Here is a 17175-nt window from a genome sequence, read left to right on the forward strand (position 1 = left end):
CCTCCTGCAGACAGCCAGGGCTGAGGTCTGTGCCCCTAACCCCACAGTCCTCTGGGGTCAGAGGTGACAGAAGAGGCAGAGGCTGGAGCTTTCTGCAGAGTTTACTGACCACAGAGGGGTGGGCTTCACAGTGAGGCGTAGCCAGGCCCCCCTGGGACGGTAGCAGCCCTGGGCCTTATTGCTACACAGCGCCCGCCCCTCCATGACCCCAGGCCACGCACACGCCCCACGCATGTGCTCCTGTGTGCAGACGGCCAGTTGCCCTGGCCTCCCTCCCCTCCCCTCTGCCAGAACTGCTCCAAGACGCAGACAGGTGGACACCCCACGCGGTACGTGGGAGGGGACACCAGGCGCTCCCACTCCCAACCGGCTGGCACCCACTTGCCCTTGCCGAGGACCCGCCCTGCCCCCCCCACTGCCATCCCCACCCAGTACCCACCCCACCCCCTTATAAAAAGAAGAGGAGACAGCACCTTCCACTGGACTCGCCCGGCCGGCCACAGCCCTGGGCACCCTGGGCCCGAGGCTGCTGTCCAGTCCCACCGGCCTGGGCGCCCCTGGAGTCCCTTTTGCATCTGTACAGCGGCCGGTGGCCCTAGCGAGTCCGTGTGCGGCTCACAGGTGCCGCGGGCTGGGGTGGCCATTGTGGTAGAGTTTCTGCTTCACGTGCACCATGTTCCCTGCTGCCTCCTCGAAGGGCCTGTGCGGCCGCCGGCCCAAATCCCGCAAGCTGCACAGCCTGGGCAGCCAGGTCCACGAGCCATCTGCGGGGATAGGATGCGGTCAGGCGGCCGGGCTGCCGGACAGTGGTGCTCCCAGGGACACAAGGCACTCACCGTAGCGCCGGCCGGCCTTCCAGGCACGCACTGCGCAGTGCAGGACGCCATCCATCCACACCAGGAACCAGCTAATGCAGAAGCCCAGCAGTAGCCCCAGCATGAGGTCGATCTCCTGCTTGGTCACGTTGTCCGTCACAAAGTAGTTCTCAGAGGCGTCCACCACCGACTGGTCCCCGTCGTACGGTATCACGTAGTGGACGTGGTGCCTGGGGGCGGCAGGGCGGGCTGGCACCTCTCCCGTGCCAGGGCCCTGGGTGGGTGTTAAGACCCCCGTGGGGCATCCTGGGGCCTGGAAGCCGCCTCCCAGGGATGGTCAGGAAGGATGTATTGGACCCACCTAGGCCACCAGGAGAGAGCTGCAGGGGAAGTGCCTGTGGCCTGTGGAGATGGCCCACGAAGTTGGGGTTCATGGATAGGCTGTGTGGATGGGCAAGGTCTTCCCAGATGAGGGCCCTGGATAGTTTGGTTCCCATAGTTAAGGTCATTGCCCACCTGTTGGCCCCTGGGACTATGGAGGCCTGGCCTACAGTGCAGCAGAGACCCTGCTTCCTTCTTGGGACACTCCCTCCCTCTGACCTCTCCCAGCACCCTTCCTGGAATATGTCTATACTTTCTGCACCCTGCCCTGAGCACCTCTGCCATGGTGAGCCCTGCCTTCGACCCCTGCACCCTGTGCCTCAGAGCTTCCTCTGTTTCATGGCTTCTCAGTGCCTCTCCTGACCTGTGTTGGAGGCCTCAGGGGCAGTGCCTGGCATCTTACCCCCCACCATGTTAGGCACGCGCTGTCCATGCCCAGCACATACTGACCTGTCTTCTACCCTCTCAGCTGTTCCTGAGGTGGCCAGTATTCTGGTGTCCAGGTCTGCACAGGTCCCAGGCCCTGTCTCCTTGACACCTTTCCTCCCCTCCCTGGGCTCTTGAGGAACTGTTTAGGCTCAGGCCCTTGCTCACCTCTGGGGAATGCACTGAAGTGTTCCACACAGCTCCCAGCCCTTCCTGGGCTGGCAGAACACCTCCAGAAAGCCCTCTAGGCTCATGGCCCCATGGGGTGGCCCTCCTGAGGGCCTGGCACCCTGGGCAGCAGACACAGGACGGCCTAGAGGAGTGGATGAGGATGCCTGTGGTCCACACCAGCCATGCTAGTCTTGGTACTTAGCTGCCCTTATATCCATATAGGGCATTTAACTTGCGCCTAAAAATAGCTCCCCTCTTCAAACAATTCTTCGTCTTCCTCTCTTCCCCAGGTAAGTTGTTATTCCCACCACCTGGCCTAAAAGCACCTTGACTCAGGTGCCTTCCCCCCAGTGGGGCCAAGGGCATCCTGGGAGCCCCAACCCAGATCAGTGGGACAGTGGGCAGCCCCTGCCCAACCTCTCCTTGGAAACCCTCCTGCTCTTCTTGGGTCCCCTGGTAACCAGTCCCCTCGCAGTCCAAAGTGTGGTCCAACCCAGAGGATGGGGCTGGGATCACTACAGGCCACCAAAACAGGGGCCACCAGCCTTTAGGCAGGGGATGAGCAGTGATAGTGACTGACCTGGGTCATGAGCCTACCGATAGCCACTATTCATAATCATAAATGGAAAACTGGTGGTCACCACCCAGGATTGCAGCTGCCACCAACCCCCAGGTAGGTAGCTTTTCCTGACTCTGATAGGTCTCCCAACAACTCTGGAGGCCCTGAGTTCATGACCTGTGTTCCATTGCTAGCCTGGGCACCTGCAGCTCCCCCTCCCTTGCCCTGGCCCCCCTCATTCCTGGGTGCTCAGGTCTCACAGATGAAGGCAGAGCAAGACAGGCCTCTGCACAGACGTGCTTTGCACACACGTGTCTGTGATGTGTACAATGCACATTGTGTATACACACCAGCCACATGCACAGGACACGGCGTGTATACGGTGAACACAGGCCCCATGAGCTCTACACCCAGGCTCCAGCATGGTGTCTCATGCGGGTGCACCTCACCCAGCCTTGCACACGGCTGTACTCTCCATGGGGTGCCGGTCATGTGCATGGGTTTGGGTGTGCTGACAGATGCTGCCTGCCAACACCTGTGCTGTGGAGCGTTAATACCCACGTGTGTCCTTTATATGAAAGTCTATGTATCAGCATATACAAGGCATACACATATACACATGCTTATTCTGCACATGGTGTGTACACATGGGGAGAGCCACTGTGGCAGTGCCTGTACATGGAGTGGACACAGATATCCATGTACAAAACTGTCATCTGCATACACATTTTCTGTACCTACATGGAGACATCTTGACGTTTTCCCTGAGCACACTGCGCTGTATATTGTATTATATATATGTACTTTGCATACACATATATGTTGTCAATATACAAGAGTGCTTTGTACGCTGAGTTAACATACCACGTATGTAGAGATGTGTACAAAGCATGTATATGTAGACACATATGCACACGCAGGGACACCCTATGTCTGTGGTAGGTTGTGACTCTTCTGCATACAGGCCTCCCCATAGGCACCTATGTCAGAGTCCACATACATTCTGGGTAATGCATGAGATGCATATACACAGCCTGTGTAAATGCTCTGGAAACACATCCTGTGCCCAGGGAGACCCTCAGTGTGCTGTCATAGGCAGATTCACACTAGGTACAAGAGCCACACAGGTAAAGTGGATTACTTATGTCTATGGGGCTTGGGAACAGGATCCAACTCTGGGTGGCAGTGGAGCTGACCTCATGCCTTGTCTTATGCCAGACGGGCCTATGCACTAGGCAGGAAAACCCAGCAAACTCTCTTCCCACTATGCTCAGCACAGGTGAGGGCCATATACAGCCCTATGTCTACCTGCCTTGGCCCATGTGCCCATCAGCACAGCTGTCTGTACCCACAGGCATGTAACATGCCTAAAGAGACATGCCCCTGTCCTGACTCACACACCTGCACGCACACGTTTGCACACAGATCCCAGGAGCAGGAGTGCAGGATGGGGGTGACAAACACAGGGCCTGGGGCTGTGTGACCTTGGGCAAGTCTGTCTCCTAAAGCCTCTGTCTGCTTCCTCATCTGTCCAGCAGGAATAACAATGGCAACTACATGAGGGCATCTTGGGGATGGGTGTGCATGCCTACTTGAGCGTGCGCTGTGTGTACGCACATGTATATGCACAGACGGTACACACATGCGCGTCTCATGAGAAGATGTTTATTTCTTACATGGACATACAAACATGCATGGCGGGGAGACTCCATCAGCGCGTGCACGGGGTGTGTGTGTGGGGTCGCACCCTGGCTGTAGGGCCTGGGCTCTTCCTGGATCTCTGAGTGACCTTGAGTTAGCTCCACCTTCTCGCTCCCCACCCCCACCCTGCTCTCTGCCCAGGGGTGGACCAGGTGCCCCCCAGGTAGGCCCCTCCCACCACCACCCGCACTTCCCTGCATGGGCCTCCACTGTGGCCCCAGACTTGGAAGCCAGTGTCCCACTCAGCCAGCACCCTGGCAGGCCTCTAAAGGCGTCTGGGGGTGGTGCCCTACCTGACTCAGGTGCTCCCTCTTCCCAGGAGACCAGTGCACAACCCTGGGGGTTCCCGGTCAGACTGACCCTCCCCCAGCGCACCTGGAGGCCGCCTGCGGCCCACACCGGTCTAGCGCAGCTCTGTGGCCTGCGTGGGAGTCGCCCACACCCCAAGTGGGCCTCCCGGCACATGTGTGGTCACGCGTGTCGTGCCTGGCGCAGAGTCCCGGACTCACCGGCCACAGTTGCAGTGGCAGACGCGGTCCTCGCCCCGCAGGTGCGGGAGGATGTAGTTGTGGAATCGGTCCAGCAGCGCGTTCATGTCCATCAAGCACGCGATGGCCTGGAAGAGCCCATGACGGTCAGCCCCAGGGCGCAGGTGGGCAGGAGGGGGGTCTGGGGTGGGGAGAACTCTGGGCAGGGGCACGGGGGAGCCGAGGAGGGGAGCACAGGCGAGTGGGGGGAGGGGAGAGCTCAGGCAGTGGGGGAAGGAAAGCGGTGGCCCGGGAGGGGGCGCAGACAGGGAATAAGGAGCAGACCAAGGAGGGACACGCAGGCCGGGGACGAGGTTGCAGGCCGGGGGTGGGGTGGGGGTGGAGGAGCGTGCAGGCCGAGGACTGGGGTGCAGGTCCGGGAGGGGCGCGCAGGCTAGGTCCCGGATGCAGGCCGGAAAAGGGACGCAGGCCGGGGAGGGGCTCGCAGGCAGGGGAGGGCGCGCAGGCTGGGGACCCGGGTGCCGGCCTGGAAAGGGGCTCCGGCCAGGGACTGAGGTGCCAGCCTGGGAGGGGCGCGCAGGCCGCACGGGCGGGTAAACAAGCCGCGGGAGGTGGGGGAGGCGGCGCGTGCGCGGGCGGCGGGAGCAGGGGGCGCGCGCAGGAAGCCCCTCCGCTCACCATCACGATCGACGCCCCCAGAATCATGAAGATCATGGTGTTCGCGCTCATGGACATCGGGCGGGGCCGGGCCGGGCCGGAGCGCCGCCCCCCGGCCCCGGCGCTCTCCCGGCCCCGCAGAGGTCAGAGCCTCCTGGACCCGACGCAGTCGGCCGTGGCAACCCCCCGCCGGCCAAGGGAGGAGGCGCGGGCGGGGGCCCGGGCAGGGATGCGGGGGCAGCTCTAGGGTCGCTTGGCCGGGCCCCGGCCGGCCCGCCGCGCTGCGCTCCGCCCTTCGGTCCTCCCCGCACTCAGTGCGCTCGCTCGCCCGCCCGCTCGGTCTGGGCCTCCTCCCTCTTCCCTCCTCCCTCCCCGCTCCCCGCCGCTTTCCTCCGCCTCCCGGGAGGGATCGCGCCGCCCGCGGGCCGCCCCGCGCCGGGAGGGACTTCCACTCGCCGCCGGGATCCTCCCCGGGACCGCAGCTCCCCGTCTCGCCTCTACCCGGCCAGACCCTGCGCCTGCTCAACAACGACCGGAGAGGGGCTGCTGGCAGTCAGACGGCCCAGACCGGTCCAGTGAGGAAGCGGAGGCGCCTACAAGGTCACTGAGGAGCAGCCAGGGAGGTCACTCCAAACGACCGGCCACAGAGGTGAGCGGGCTGGGAAGGGACTACCTCATAGTGAAGACGGGGTGCCCATAGGGTCAGCCCAGCGTGGGGGTCAGGCAGCCTTAAGCCCAGAGGCCCAGTGCCATGAAGAGCAGACAGGGAGGTCACTCCAAACGACCGGCCACAGAGGAGCGGGCTGGGAAGGGCCGACCTCATAGTGAAGACGGGGTGCCCACGGGGTCAGACCAGCGTGGGGGTCAGGCAGCCTGAAGTTCTGCTCTGGTTGCCTCTGACACCCAAGTCCTCCAGGCAAACACTCCTGCAGCCCAACATGAGGGCAGGCGACCCCCCCCCCCCAGCCTGGTGGGGAGGTTTCCCTTGGGAACATCTACTGCAGGTGAGTGAGGGAAGGGGGTAAGATGAGCTCCTGGGGGACTGCCCCAGCCCTGCCCCCCAGGCAGCTGCTCTCAGGGGCCAGGCTAGGAACTCAGGACAAAAAGCAAAGATGATCAAAAGCAACATCTGTTTATTGGACAATTCCAGGTTCTGTCCTAGGAAGATACAGCCATTGCTTTATTCAGGTATCTGTACAGTCCCACCAGGTGGGGGAGGAGGGAAGGGACAGGCAGCGAGGACTCAGGAATGTCGAGGGAAATGCACTATGAACAGTTTTTTTTTTTCTTTTTTGGTTAAAGAAAAAACCTTTATAATCAATATCCCACTCATAAGTAAAAGTGGGACAGAAAAACTTGATTGTTTCTATATGGCGTGTACATCCCTTCTTTTTCGTACGTACAGCTTACTGGACCACACTGTTGCCCCAAAGGATATCTAAGTAAAAACCAGTATCAGAGGGAAAGAATCAACAGAGGGGCACAGAGTGCCGCCAAGGCTGCAGTGGCTGTCAGTAGAAGCACACAGTGTGCAGGAAGGTCCGGCCACTCTTCTCCTCAAACTCCTGCAGCAGCTCATCAATTTCATTCTCCATGTCCTCCGTGTGCTGGATCTGCAAAAGGCAACAGGACTGCTTCTGGGTTGAGAAAGCATGGGACCTTCCACATGATGCTGCCTCTGCTCTGTGCTGACAGAGGGTCCTTTGGACAGCTCCAGGCCCAGCCTTGCTGTGGACTGGGATGATCAGGAGATAGGCACCTGACCACCACCAAGCACAAGCTTGGAGGAGCTCCCAGAGGTGACAGATACAGGAGCCTTCCCACCTAAGTTGTCCCCATGCTGCAAATGAACAAGCCAGGGTGCAGAAAGGCAGTGCACCATATCACCCAGTGAGGACGTGGACCCACCCTGTGATGCAGGCATCCTGGTTTCCACTGACAGGTGCCAGCAGCATCTTTCCCAACTATGACAACCACCAGTTCACCAGTCTCAGACATTCACAGGTGGAGAGGAAGGCCCAGAGTCTCCAGGTGGACACAAGCCACTGGACCCCACCCTAGCCAGGATAGCCACTCACTCTGCTAGCATGTTGGGGGTGAGGGTTGTCCCCCCTGGGGAAGAGGCAAGGTGCCAGCCCCTTCATTAAGAGAAGCCTGTGTCCTGGAGAACTTGGTGGACATACAGTGTTGGCATCACTGACCACTTTTATTGGCCAAAGCCACTCAGCTGAGTCTCAAACTCAGTGATCCTTTGGCACTTACTTGCATCTTAACATTTGAAAAACCTAGTCATTCTTTATGGGACACACACTTACTTGCATCTTAACATTTGAAAAACCTAAAGTCTTTCTTTATGGGACACCCTACCTGGTGCAGGTGGGGACTCAGCAAGCATCTGCAGCAATGATGGCTGGGCTGGGTTTGCCTGGAGCCTCCTGCCATGCCCTGTCTAGCCCAGCCCAAGGTGGGGAATATCTGGGAGCTCACATACTGGCAGCCCAGGTCTGGGGGCATCCGGGCACTCACACACTGGCAGCTGGGTGGGGGGTGTCCAGGCACTCACACTGGCAGCCGGGATAGGAGTGGGAGTCCGGCACTCACACACTGGCAGCCCAGGTGGGGGTTCCCGCGTCCGGCACTCACACACTGGCAGAGCTCGCAGATGAGGAAGGCCCCCAGGGTGGCCTCTTCATGGTTGTCCTGGATGTCTACATTGACCACATGCACAGGTTGGCAGGTCTCTTGTTCTCTGGAATTCAGATCTGATTGGGACAAGGTAGCACAGATGTCAGAGGTTCCAGAATCAGGCAACAGGTGGTCAGTGTGGTGCAGTCCTCTACTCTCCCCTGCACTACCTGCCCCTGGGCTGGCATTGGCTTTTCCTGCACTCTAGGGTTTTGGGCAGAAGGTTAAGGACTGAGCGTAGGTCCAAGGTCCCAAAGTCCTACCTAAGGAGAATCTCACATGGAATCAGCTGTGACTCAAATTCAGGGGTCCTTAAACTGCGGCCCACAGGCCACACGAGGTGGTGTGATTGTGTTTGTTCCTGTTTTTGTTTTTTTACTTAAGATATGTGCAGTGTGTATAGAAATTTGTTCATAATTTTTTTTTTTTTTAAACTATAGTCCGGCCCTCCAACAGTCTGAGGGACAGTGAATTGGCCCCCTGTTTAAAAAGTTTGATGACCCCTGCTCTAGACACTAGGCTTGCCTCAAACACATTCAGCCAGTTCAGGACAAAGCACTTTTCATTAACTGAACACCAGCCCTGGCCCCACGTGCACGTACAGTAGAGGCTAACTGAGGCCCACCCGAGGCTGCCAGCCAGCACCACCAGCAAAAGGGCTGTGATCACTGTCCCCGAACAGTTCCTGCACCCTCTCCCTCTTTCCCATAGCACCCCGTCAGCCTGCCCATGCCCAGCAAAGCAGGTCCCAAGCGAGGCGGCCTGGCTGAGCGGATGCCGGGCTTGCTTCCTACCTTCCACCACCTGGTCGTAGACTCTCTCTTCACAAGTGAGGATCAGATCAAACAGATCTTTGCAGTTCTGGAACCTCTCTGGCCGGGGCTTAATTCTCTTATTTCTGTCCAACATATGCAAAATGCCATTCTGTGTGTAGCTAGGTACCACAGTTAAGGAACTTCAGAGGGAAGCTTCTGCTGACCAAACCCAGGAGCAACTGTGTTATTAACCCCAGTGCCTCCTCTGCTCCTGTGGCAAGGGCACCAGGCTGCAGGCACTGGGCAGTTCTGGAAGACCCCAGCTGGGTCAGTGCCCACAGGTCACTCAGACCCTTGACCTCACGAACCACACCCACCTCAGCCTGGCTTCAGCCATTTGACAGGGACAATCTCAGAGGTCTTTCCCCCACATGACCACCTGTCTGCTCTGGGGTGACCATCAGCCTGAACAGCAGTCTTTGCACTTTGCTCACTTCTCTGTGTCCAATCCAGACACACCTGCTGTCTGGGCCTGAGCCCTTCAGCATAGACAAAGCCAGCCTGGACACCAAACCCCAAGTCCAGTTCAGTTATGATAGTAAAAGTCTAGAAAGCCCAATGAAGAAAAATAACCTCAGAAGCAACAAGGCCTAGAAAAGCCTCTGAAGGTAGTGCAGGAGCAAGTGCCCTAGTTAGCTGCTTGCATGGAACCCTGAAAGCCCTGTGGGCAGCAGAGCTCAGGGGATGCTGGCGACGCCCACACAAGCCCCGGAGCCCTGGGGGAGCCTTAAAGAGCCAGTGCCCCACCCCTCAACAGCTGTGTTTGACTTTGGGGTCTCCAGGAGTTAACCTCCTCAAAAAGAGACTGAGTCCCCACATACCAGCCCCTGCGGACAGGTGAGGATAAGCATCCTGTTAATTTTATTTTAGAGAAACAGACTACCTGATTTTTGGAGAAACAGACTAGCTGATTTAGGAATTCAAAGTGATTATTCATCTTTAAGTTATGTCAATCTATTTAAATAAGCTTATAATACTTTAAATATATTCCCTACCTTTCTAGATAATAAAAGTAGCTTTTAGAATAAGTGGTCTACTGAAATCTGTATTAATCATGGTATAAATAACTAACAGTGGCTCAAGTGAAAGTAGCTTTTAGAATAAGTGGTCTACTGAAATCTGTATTAAACATGGTATAAATAAATAACAGTGGCTTGGCGCCTGTGGCTCAAGTGGCTAAGGCACCAGCCACTACACCTGAGCTGGTGGGTTCGAATCCAGCCTGGGCCTGCCAAACAACAATGATGGCTGCAACCAAAAAACAGCTGGGCCTTATGGTGGGTGCCTGTAGTCCCAGCTACTTGGGAGGCGGAGGCAGGAAGACTCGCTTGAGCCCAGGAGTTGGAAGTTGCTGTGAGCTGTGATGCCACAGTACTCTACCCAAGGCAACAGCTTGAGGCTCTGTCTCAAAAAAAAAAAAAAAATAATGGGGTAATTAAATAGTCAATCTAAGAGGTTCAACTTGAAAAGACACCTGACCATGAGCTGCCAAGCTTCTTTGTCCTCATCAGTTCCAGTGTGACGCACTTGGGGCTGCGACCTGGCTGGGCCTGCTTGTCTTCTTGCAGGTCAGAAGTGGTCCGTCTTTGAGGACCAAAGGCCCGTGGAAAGGGACAAGCTTAAGGAAGGTTATTCAGAGGAATAGTGAGAGGGGAAGCCTCTCCCAAGGAGAAAGCTGTCAAGGCAGAGCCCCACAGTCCCAGATATCTGCCACCCCAACAGGTACAGCTGTCACTGGCTGGCAGAACTGCCCTCAAAGGGACATTCTCCTCAGTCCTTCCCTCTTTTTTTTTTTTAGAGACAGAGTCTCACTGTTGCCTTTGGTAGAGTGCTGTGGCGTCACAGCTCACAACAACTTCCAGCTCTTGGGCTTAGACGATTCTCTTACCTCAGCTTCCCAAGTAGCTGGGACTACAGGCGCCTACCACACCACCTGGCTATTTTTTTTGTTTTTGGCCGGGGCTGGGTTTGAACCCACCACCTCCGGCATATGGCACCGGCGCCCTATTCCTTGAGCCACAGGCGCCGCCCACCTGGCTAATTTTTTATTGCAGTTTGGCGGGGGCCTCGGTATATGGGGCCGGGGCCCTACCCACTGAGCCATAGGTGCTGCCCACCCTTTTTTTTTTTTTGAGACAGAGTCTCACTATGTCACCCTTGGTAGAACATCATGGTGTCACAGCTCACAACAACCTAAAACTCTAGGGCTTAAGTGATTCTCTCACCTCAGCCTCCCAAGTAGCAGGGACTACATGTGCCCACCACAACTCCTGGCTATTTTTTTATTGTTGCAGTTGTCATTGTTGATTTAAGCTGGCCCAGGCCAGGTTCGAACCTACCAGCCTTGGTTTATGTGGCCAACGCCCTACCAACTGAGCTACGGGCACTGCCCAGTCCTTCCCTCCTTTTCCCAAGGCCCCACTGCAGACTAGGTGACACATGGTGTTAAGATGCATGTAACTAAGCAGGACATGTCCAGGTTAGGAGGCTCATTAGTTTCACAGGGAAGCAGTAATGGTGGGAAACAGGAGAGATACAAGATCAAGGACCTGCAGAGAGGGGCACAGGGTGGTTTGATGTCCTGCAGGAGCCACGTCAGGCCACTTAGGAGGCTCCCAGCATTCTGAGAGGCCAACGTGGGAGTAGCCCTTGAGTTCAGAAGTTTGAGACCTGCCTGAGTAAGAATAAGATCCTGTTTCTACTAAAAGTAGAAAAACTAGTGGGGCATGGTAGGCACCTATAGTCCCAGCTACTCAGGAGGCCGAGGCTGAAGGATCACTTGAGCCCAGGAGTTTGAAGTTGCTGTGAGCTGGGCTGACTCCTGGCACTCTAGCCTGAGCAAAGGAGTGAGATTCTGTTTTCAGTCAACAACAAAGAATACAACCACAAACTGATCCACAGTGTGAGTCCACAGGGACTCAAGAGTCCCAGGGACTTCAATGCCCCAGGGGCAGGGAAAGTGCAAATGAGGTTGCACAGGGAGGGAGAAGGACCAGAGAAAAGGAGTCTTCAGGGGCGGTGACTGTGACTCAAGGAGTAGGGTACTGGCCCCCCCTGCAAAAAAAAAAAAATGCAAAAAAAAAAAGAGTCTTCAGGACATAAGAGTTCAGGGCCACTAAAAAGAAGACACCACTCTGACAAGATCTAGGGGCCGCTGGGGAGTGCAGAGCAGCACCCATGGCAGCCTGCAAGCCAGAGAGAGCAGAGACATCCCCAGGGGAAAGGCTATCCTCTGCAACACTGTCACAAATGACTCACTTAACAGAGGCTCCTAGGGACAACCCAAACCCCCTGCAGGATCCCTGGGTTACTACAAGCATTTAGCATTAAACCCTCAAAAAACAGGCAGGTGCCAGGCTGAGGGCTCAGGGAGGGACCCCATCTCACAGGCTCCCACCATTAATCCTAGGGCCCCAGCCAAGTAAAAGGGTCTGAGAAGCACGCAGAAAAGTGGGCCAAGGGGGGATCCTAGAGCAGGGATGAGGACAGGCCCAGCCCCTAGGGCCCCTGGGCAGAGGGCAGGGCCCCCTCCAGGGAGCCACCCACCCTGGGCTTCCACATCACCTGGCACCCTACTCAGAAGTTTGTCCCCCAAAGGGCTCAGCACAGGGCCCTGGACATAGTGAGGAGGGCAGGTGGCCTGTGCAGGCTGGTGCCTCTGTTTACTAACCCTAAAGCCAGCACTAAATGCTTTTCCAGAAAGCTGAGGAAACAGGGATAAAGCCAGTCATGATGTCTGTCCCAGAGTGAGGCACAAAGGGTAGTTTGGTGCTGAGGGGCTGCAGGTGCTGCTTGCATGCAGGCGGGAGGCTACAGCCTTGTCACCCACCCCATCTAGTGTGGCCACGACAGAGTGAGAACAAGGCTGGAGGTGGGCTATGCTGAGGGCCCCAGAAAGACCTGGAATGTCCTGTCTCGTGTGACAGGAAGTACCATAAATACAGGACCATTTAAAATTCTCTAGGTTTAACTGTAAAAAAACAAGACTTTTCTGTTCATGCAGAATACATGGCCTTTAACTCATGATTTCCATAAATGTCAGTGACATGGCCACATGAGGACCCAATGAGACACACTAAGAAATGTAGGCTGGGCTCTTTAGGGACCTCTCTTAAAAAACAAAAATAGAGCAGCCATAGATGTGCCTCTGCAAAGGTGACACACGCACTGGGGCTCAGTATAAGTCCCCTTACCACTCCAACACCCCTCCCCACAAATTGTCCAGGGAGGCTCCTAACCAGGGTCGGCTATATCCACATTGATCCACATTGGCCAGCTAGGCACAGTAGCACGCCTACAGCATGTCACAGAGTGCTTCACGTGAGAGCTCAGGCACCCCTTTAGTTCTACTGCAGTGCGACAACTCTTCAGGTTTGGCCCTAACCCTGATGCTGTGAACACACTTGATGCTTCCACGTCTGAGGCCCCCCCAAAGAGAAATTGCTTCCCATGGACTCAGCCACAGCCATTCCAATGGATACCAGCACCAACAGCCACCCTCAGGACACTCACAAAAGGCTGTCCTCATCCTTCCCACCACACCTTGCAGCTGAAGCTGCAGGTCTGGGAGGGAGCTGGGATCTGTGCACACCCTGAGTGGGCAAGGGAGCGGCCCTCTTGGTCTGCAGGTGAGGGATGCTGGCATGGGACTGAGCCCACCTGCTAGGCCTCTGCTGAGAAGAGAAGGTTCCATGAAAGATGGAGGAAGGGCAGAGTTGAAACCAAAAGCAGTGACCAAAAGTGGAGAACCACAGCTTGAGGACCAAAGGAAAATGCTGGCCTTCATCAATGCAATTGCCCTCACAGCCACTGCCCAGGCTCACCTTCCCTCTGGGCACCCAGTTGGGGCCTCCACCTGCCTCCTGCCCAAAGGGACCCTCTGGAGCTGATCCAGGTCCAGGTTTCTGCTTTGGACATACCAACTGGCCCTGAGCACCCCCCTCCAGCCCCATCAGCCCTAGGTGGACAGAGCTGCCAGTGTTCCCTAAGGCTGGAGAGGGCACATCTCCACACAAACACCAAATTGAACTCAGTCAAGAGAAAGCTGGGCACCACAGCCTGACTCAGATAGCTGAGGGCAGAAGCAAACTCAAGAGTGGATAGCAGAAGCAAGGGACGTTATGCCCCGCCCCCGGCAGGTGGTGCCTGTCAGAAGGGTCTCATTGCACCCTGGGGGGTAGGAAGGACAGCCAGACCTCCAACCTGCTGTGCCATCTCCTAGCAGACATGGTGATCAGTGAGCAGGTGCCGGACTCACCTTAACCCTACTGTTTTTGTTTTTGTTTTCTGAGACAGAGTTTCACTATGTCGTCCTTGGTAGAGTGCCGTAGTGTCACAACTCACAGCAACCTCAAACTCTTGGGCTTAAGCGATTCTCTTGTCTCAGCCTCCCAAGTAGCTGGAACTACAGGCGCCCACCCTAAAGCCCAGCTATTTTTTGTTGCAGTTGTCGTTGTTTAGCTGGCCTGGGCCAGGTTCAAACCCGCCAGCCTTGGTGTATGTGGCCAGTGCCTTACCCACTGAGCTACAGGTGCCACCAACCCTACTGTTGAGGTCAACTTATTCCACAAGATACAGTGATGTCCAATCTGACCGAGGGCCACCAACACTCGGATAAAATTGATGACAGAGGAAGCTGCTAACAGATGGGCCTGACAGTGGCCTGCATCAGCATCTCCTGCACAACCCACCCTGATGGTGACTGCTGACCCCCAAGCGCCAACTGAGCAAACCCCATCTCTGGCACAGTGTGACTCCCAGCTCATGAGGCCCATGGCGTCCGAGTGGCCACACCGGGAGTCAAGGCGGCCACTCTGCCTGTGGGATCTGGGCCACCTGTTCATTTTTTGAATCCTATAATCTCACTTCTCATTTCATGTTTGGCCAGACTAAACCACAACACAGTGCAGAACACGCAAGGACGTTCCCAGGAGCTGCCGCAGGTGGTGAGAGGCTGTGTCCACATGCACTTGTCACCTGTGCCAAGTGACACCCTGGGACAGCACAGGCTTCGCTGTGCTGGCAGCTGCACTTGCTGGCTACAATCTTGGGCTCTGAGAGCACCCAAGGCGCCCGCCTCAGGGTTACAAGCATGGCACCAAGTTCAGCGGGGTATGAATCCCAGGGAGCTTAGAGCAATGTCCCGATCCCAAACCCCAAGGTCAGACCTGGAGTACCCAGGCTGTCTCTTCTCTGACAGCACTGACAATTTACCTGTAGACCAGACCTGCTGCACCCCAAGATGCTTTCACTATCTGGCTTCCCATCTCTCCCCATGTATGCTGCTGCTGGGAAAAGACTGGTCCTCTCCACTTCCCACCTGGGAGAGATGCCACCTGGCTGGGCAGAGGCAGCCACACAGCCTCACTTTCAGAACATCACACTCACTGCAAACTCGTGGCCGCCAGAAAGTGATAACATGTGCCCACTTCAGACTGGCACCAAGACCAGGATGGGAGTCTGTGTGAGTTCTGCCACCCTACCACCAAGGACTTAGTCCTGGGCACCAGGGCATGAAAGAGCTCTAACTCCATCTTTAACTCTACTCTGAATGTGATGCGAGGCACAGCACCCAGCTCAGCGGAGCTGGGCACCTCATGGCTTATCTGCTGTCATTGGCAATCTGTTTCAACAAAACTTGTAGAGATTAATGTCATTACCATCAGTCTTACCCAAGAACTACAAGAAAAAGCCTCCAGTCCACTCAAGGAACGTGTCTAGCCTGTGGGGAAGCCCCCATGTGCACTGCAAGGTATGGTCATTCCTGCCTCCCAGTGTAAGGGAAGGTGGTCAAATGGCCACATTCCAAAGCAAAGGCAGATAGATATACTGGACAACAGGCACACACCTGCTCGGTCTGGGAGGAGAGAGGAACGCTGTCCCCGGCAATAGAGAACAGTGCAAGGTTCTCTGTTGTGAGGAGACAGCTAGAGGAACAAGGGGCTTCAGCAAGTACATGCAGCCCTGCTTTTGGGAACAAGCACTACTTATATGGAAAAAGAAAAATGAAAATTAGAAAACCCTCTCGGGTGGCACCTATGGCCCACAGCTCTGCACAAACCCATCACTGGCCCATGGCGCACAGCCTGCAAGGCAGTGAAACAGCAGAGGTCAAACCAAAACGGGTTGATGGTTCCTCCCCATCACAACTGACTACAAAGTCACTTTTGTTGGGCTAAAATTAGCAATGTATTGGAAAGCAGAATATCAGCTTCACTTGCCCTAGAATGCTCTTTACACACCCATGTTCCCCACTGAATCCAAGCTGTGCTATGAAGAGCAGCCCTGCAGTCCAGGCTCCTTTCCAACCTCCCATAGCCAGCCCTTTCCAGCAGGATCTGAAGGCAGACTCGGATGGCCCATGTCCATGATTTCTATCCCAATTTCATGTGGAACAGTCCCTGCTGTCCAGAGACATCCTTAACATTCTTTCCATCCTGAAGAGAATGTCACATTAGGAGAGAAGGAGGTGGGGATGGGTGAAAACTTACCCAACTTACCCATTAATGGGTACAATGAGCACCATCTGAGTGACCCACACTTACATCCCCGATGCAGGCAAAACAACAGTGATCCATGCAACCAAAAACATTTGTACCCCCATATTTGAGATAAATTTTAAAAAGTCACATTTTCCCCAGTGCACCTAAGGAGGGTGGCCAGTGCCTGACAGCTGTGCTTGCCTTGGTGACAGCTAGCAGCAGGTGGCCACACCAGGCATCAGTGTGGAAGGGCCGACAACTAAGATGTCCACAAAACAGGGTGTAAAGAAATTAGTGCCTGTACATACCAAGGGACTTTCCTGTTCAAATGTCCCCAAAGCAGAGGGAGCCTCATCCTCTCCTAATTAATCAGCAATTTCCCCAGTAAGTCTGGGTACAAAGGCAGATTGACCAGTTCTGTCCAAACCAGTACTTGGCAACTGGTTTTAGTTCCTGGTAACAGACGCTCTGGGAAGTGCTCTGCTGCCCATAAGGAGGGGCTGCCTCATGCTGATCACAGTGGACATGGTACATCAGTGGCAAATGAGGAGCCCTCTGTTTATCTCAAATTATTGATGCCCTGGAGACACCAGTGAGAACAGCACTAAGCCATTTTTGTCAAAACACCTCTCACCCCCATTTTTTTTTTTAAACAGAAATCTGCAGAGTGGTTTCTGTTCAAAGGAACCAAAGATGCTGGCAGTGGAGCCCCTGGCCCCCGTGGGTTCCAGGCTCCTGCCGACGGCTCAATGTGATTGACCACATCTTGCTCATCAGGTCATAGTATTTTACCATCTGAGCTGTGTCTAAATCCCCAGGGGATGCTTCTTCCTACTCAAAGGTGGGGCAAAGTCCTGGAAGTGACCACTGTCAATGGCCTAACAAGTCAACTTGAACAATAAACTGAACAGATCACAAGAGTCTTTAAAAATATGTGGCTATGGTGGGCACTGTGTAGCCTATAAGCCCAGCCCTCTGGAAGGCTGAGGATTACCT

General features: G+C 55.6%; 3 protein-coding genes across 7 annotated transcripts in view; 1 reads left to right on the plus strand and 2 right to left on the minus strand.

The window, feature by feature from the left end:
* Nucleotides 1-420: 420 nt before the first annotated feature.
* Nucleotides 421-5356, minus strand: TMEM240 (transmembrane protein 240). The gene is made up of 4 exons (XM_053575438.1): nt 5220-5356; nt 4563-4669; nt 837-1045; nt 421-764 (listed from the first exon to the last, which is right to left on the minus strand). The coding sequence occupies exons 1-4, from the start codon at nt 5274-5276 to the stop codon at nt 616-618; spliced, it is 522 nt and encodes a 173-aa protein (XP_053431413.1). The 5' UTR covers nt 5277-5356; the 3' UTR covers nt 421-615.
* LOC128574620 (cleavage and polyadenylation specificity factor subunit 6-like) lies at nt 4911-6232 on the plus strand. 2 transcript variants are annotated; one of them, XR_008376839.1, is made up of 3 exons: nt 4911-5134; nt 5241-5847; nt 6115-6232. XR_008376839.1 is itself a non-coding variant. In XM_053575436.1 (2 exons), exons 1-2 carry the CDS (start codon nt 4986-4988, stop codon nt 5775-5777), a joined length of 648 nt encoding a protein of 215 aa, XP_053431411.1. In that variant the 5' UTR covers nt 4911-4985. The 2 variants fall into 2 exon arrangements, 1 of the variants encoding a protein (XP_053431411.1); XM_053575436.1 differs by lacking the exon at nt 6115-6232 and having other exon boundaries at nt 4911-5096; nt 5241-5777.
* Nucleotides 6233-6600: 368 nt separating this feature from the next.
* SSU72 (SSU72 homolog, RNA polymerase II CTD phosphatase) overlaps nt 6601-17175 on the minus strand; it is a 31550-nt gene continuing 20975 nt past the window's right edge. The window contains exons 3-5 of one of the 4 annotated variants that reach the window (XM_053575430.1): nt 8678-8817; nt 7762-7960; nt 6601-6811 (exon numbers count right to left, since the gene is read on the minus strand). In XM_053575430.1, coding sequence (XP_053431405.1) covers nt 6637-6811; nt 7762-7960; nt 8678-8817 — 514 coding nt within the window. In that variant the 3' untranslated portion in view covers nt 6601-6636. Of the gene's footprint in view, nt 6812-7724; nt 7961-8677; nt 8818-17175 lie in introns of all 4 variants that reach the window. The other 3 variants (XM_053575434.1, XM_053575432.1, XM_053575433.1) reach the window with 3 other exon arrangements.

This window comes from Nycticebus coucang, chromosome 22 (assembly GCF_027406575.1).
Source record: "Nycticebus coucang isolate mNycCou1 chromosome 22, mNycCou1.pri, whole genome shotgun sequence".
NCBI lineage: Eukaryota > Metazoa > Chordata > Mammalia > Primates > Lorisidae > Nycticebus > Nycticebus coucang.

Excerpts from the sequence above, each read along its gene's own strand:
- LOC128574620 (XM_053575436.1), top strand. The coding sequence starts at position 4,986 with ATGCAGGCCGGAAAAGGGACGCAGGCCGGGGAGGGGCTCGCAGGCAGG. Across the intron at positions 5,097-5,240 it reads GGCTCCGGCCAGGGACTGAG|AATCATGAAGATCATGGTGT; the intron begins GTGCCAGCCTGG and ends CGACGCCCCCAG.
- TMEM240 (XM_053575438.1), bottom strand. The coding sequence starts at position 5,276 with ATGTCCATGAGCGCGAACACCATGATCTTCATGATTCTGGGGGCGTCG. Across the intron at positions 1,046-4,562 it reads TGCCACTGCAACTGTGGCCG|GCACCACGTCCACTACGTGA; the intron begins GTGAGTCCGGGA and ends TGCCGCCCCCAG. Across the intron at positions 765-836 it reads GAAGGCCGGCCGGCGCTACG|ATGGCTCGTGGACCTGGCTG; the intron begins GTGAGTGCCTTG and ends CTATCCCCGCAG.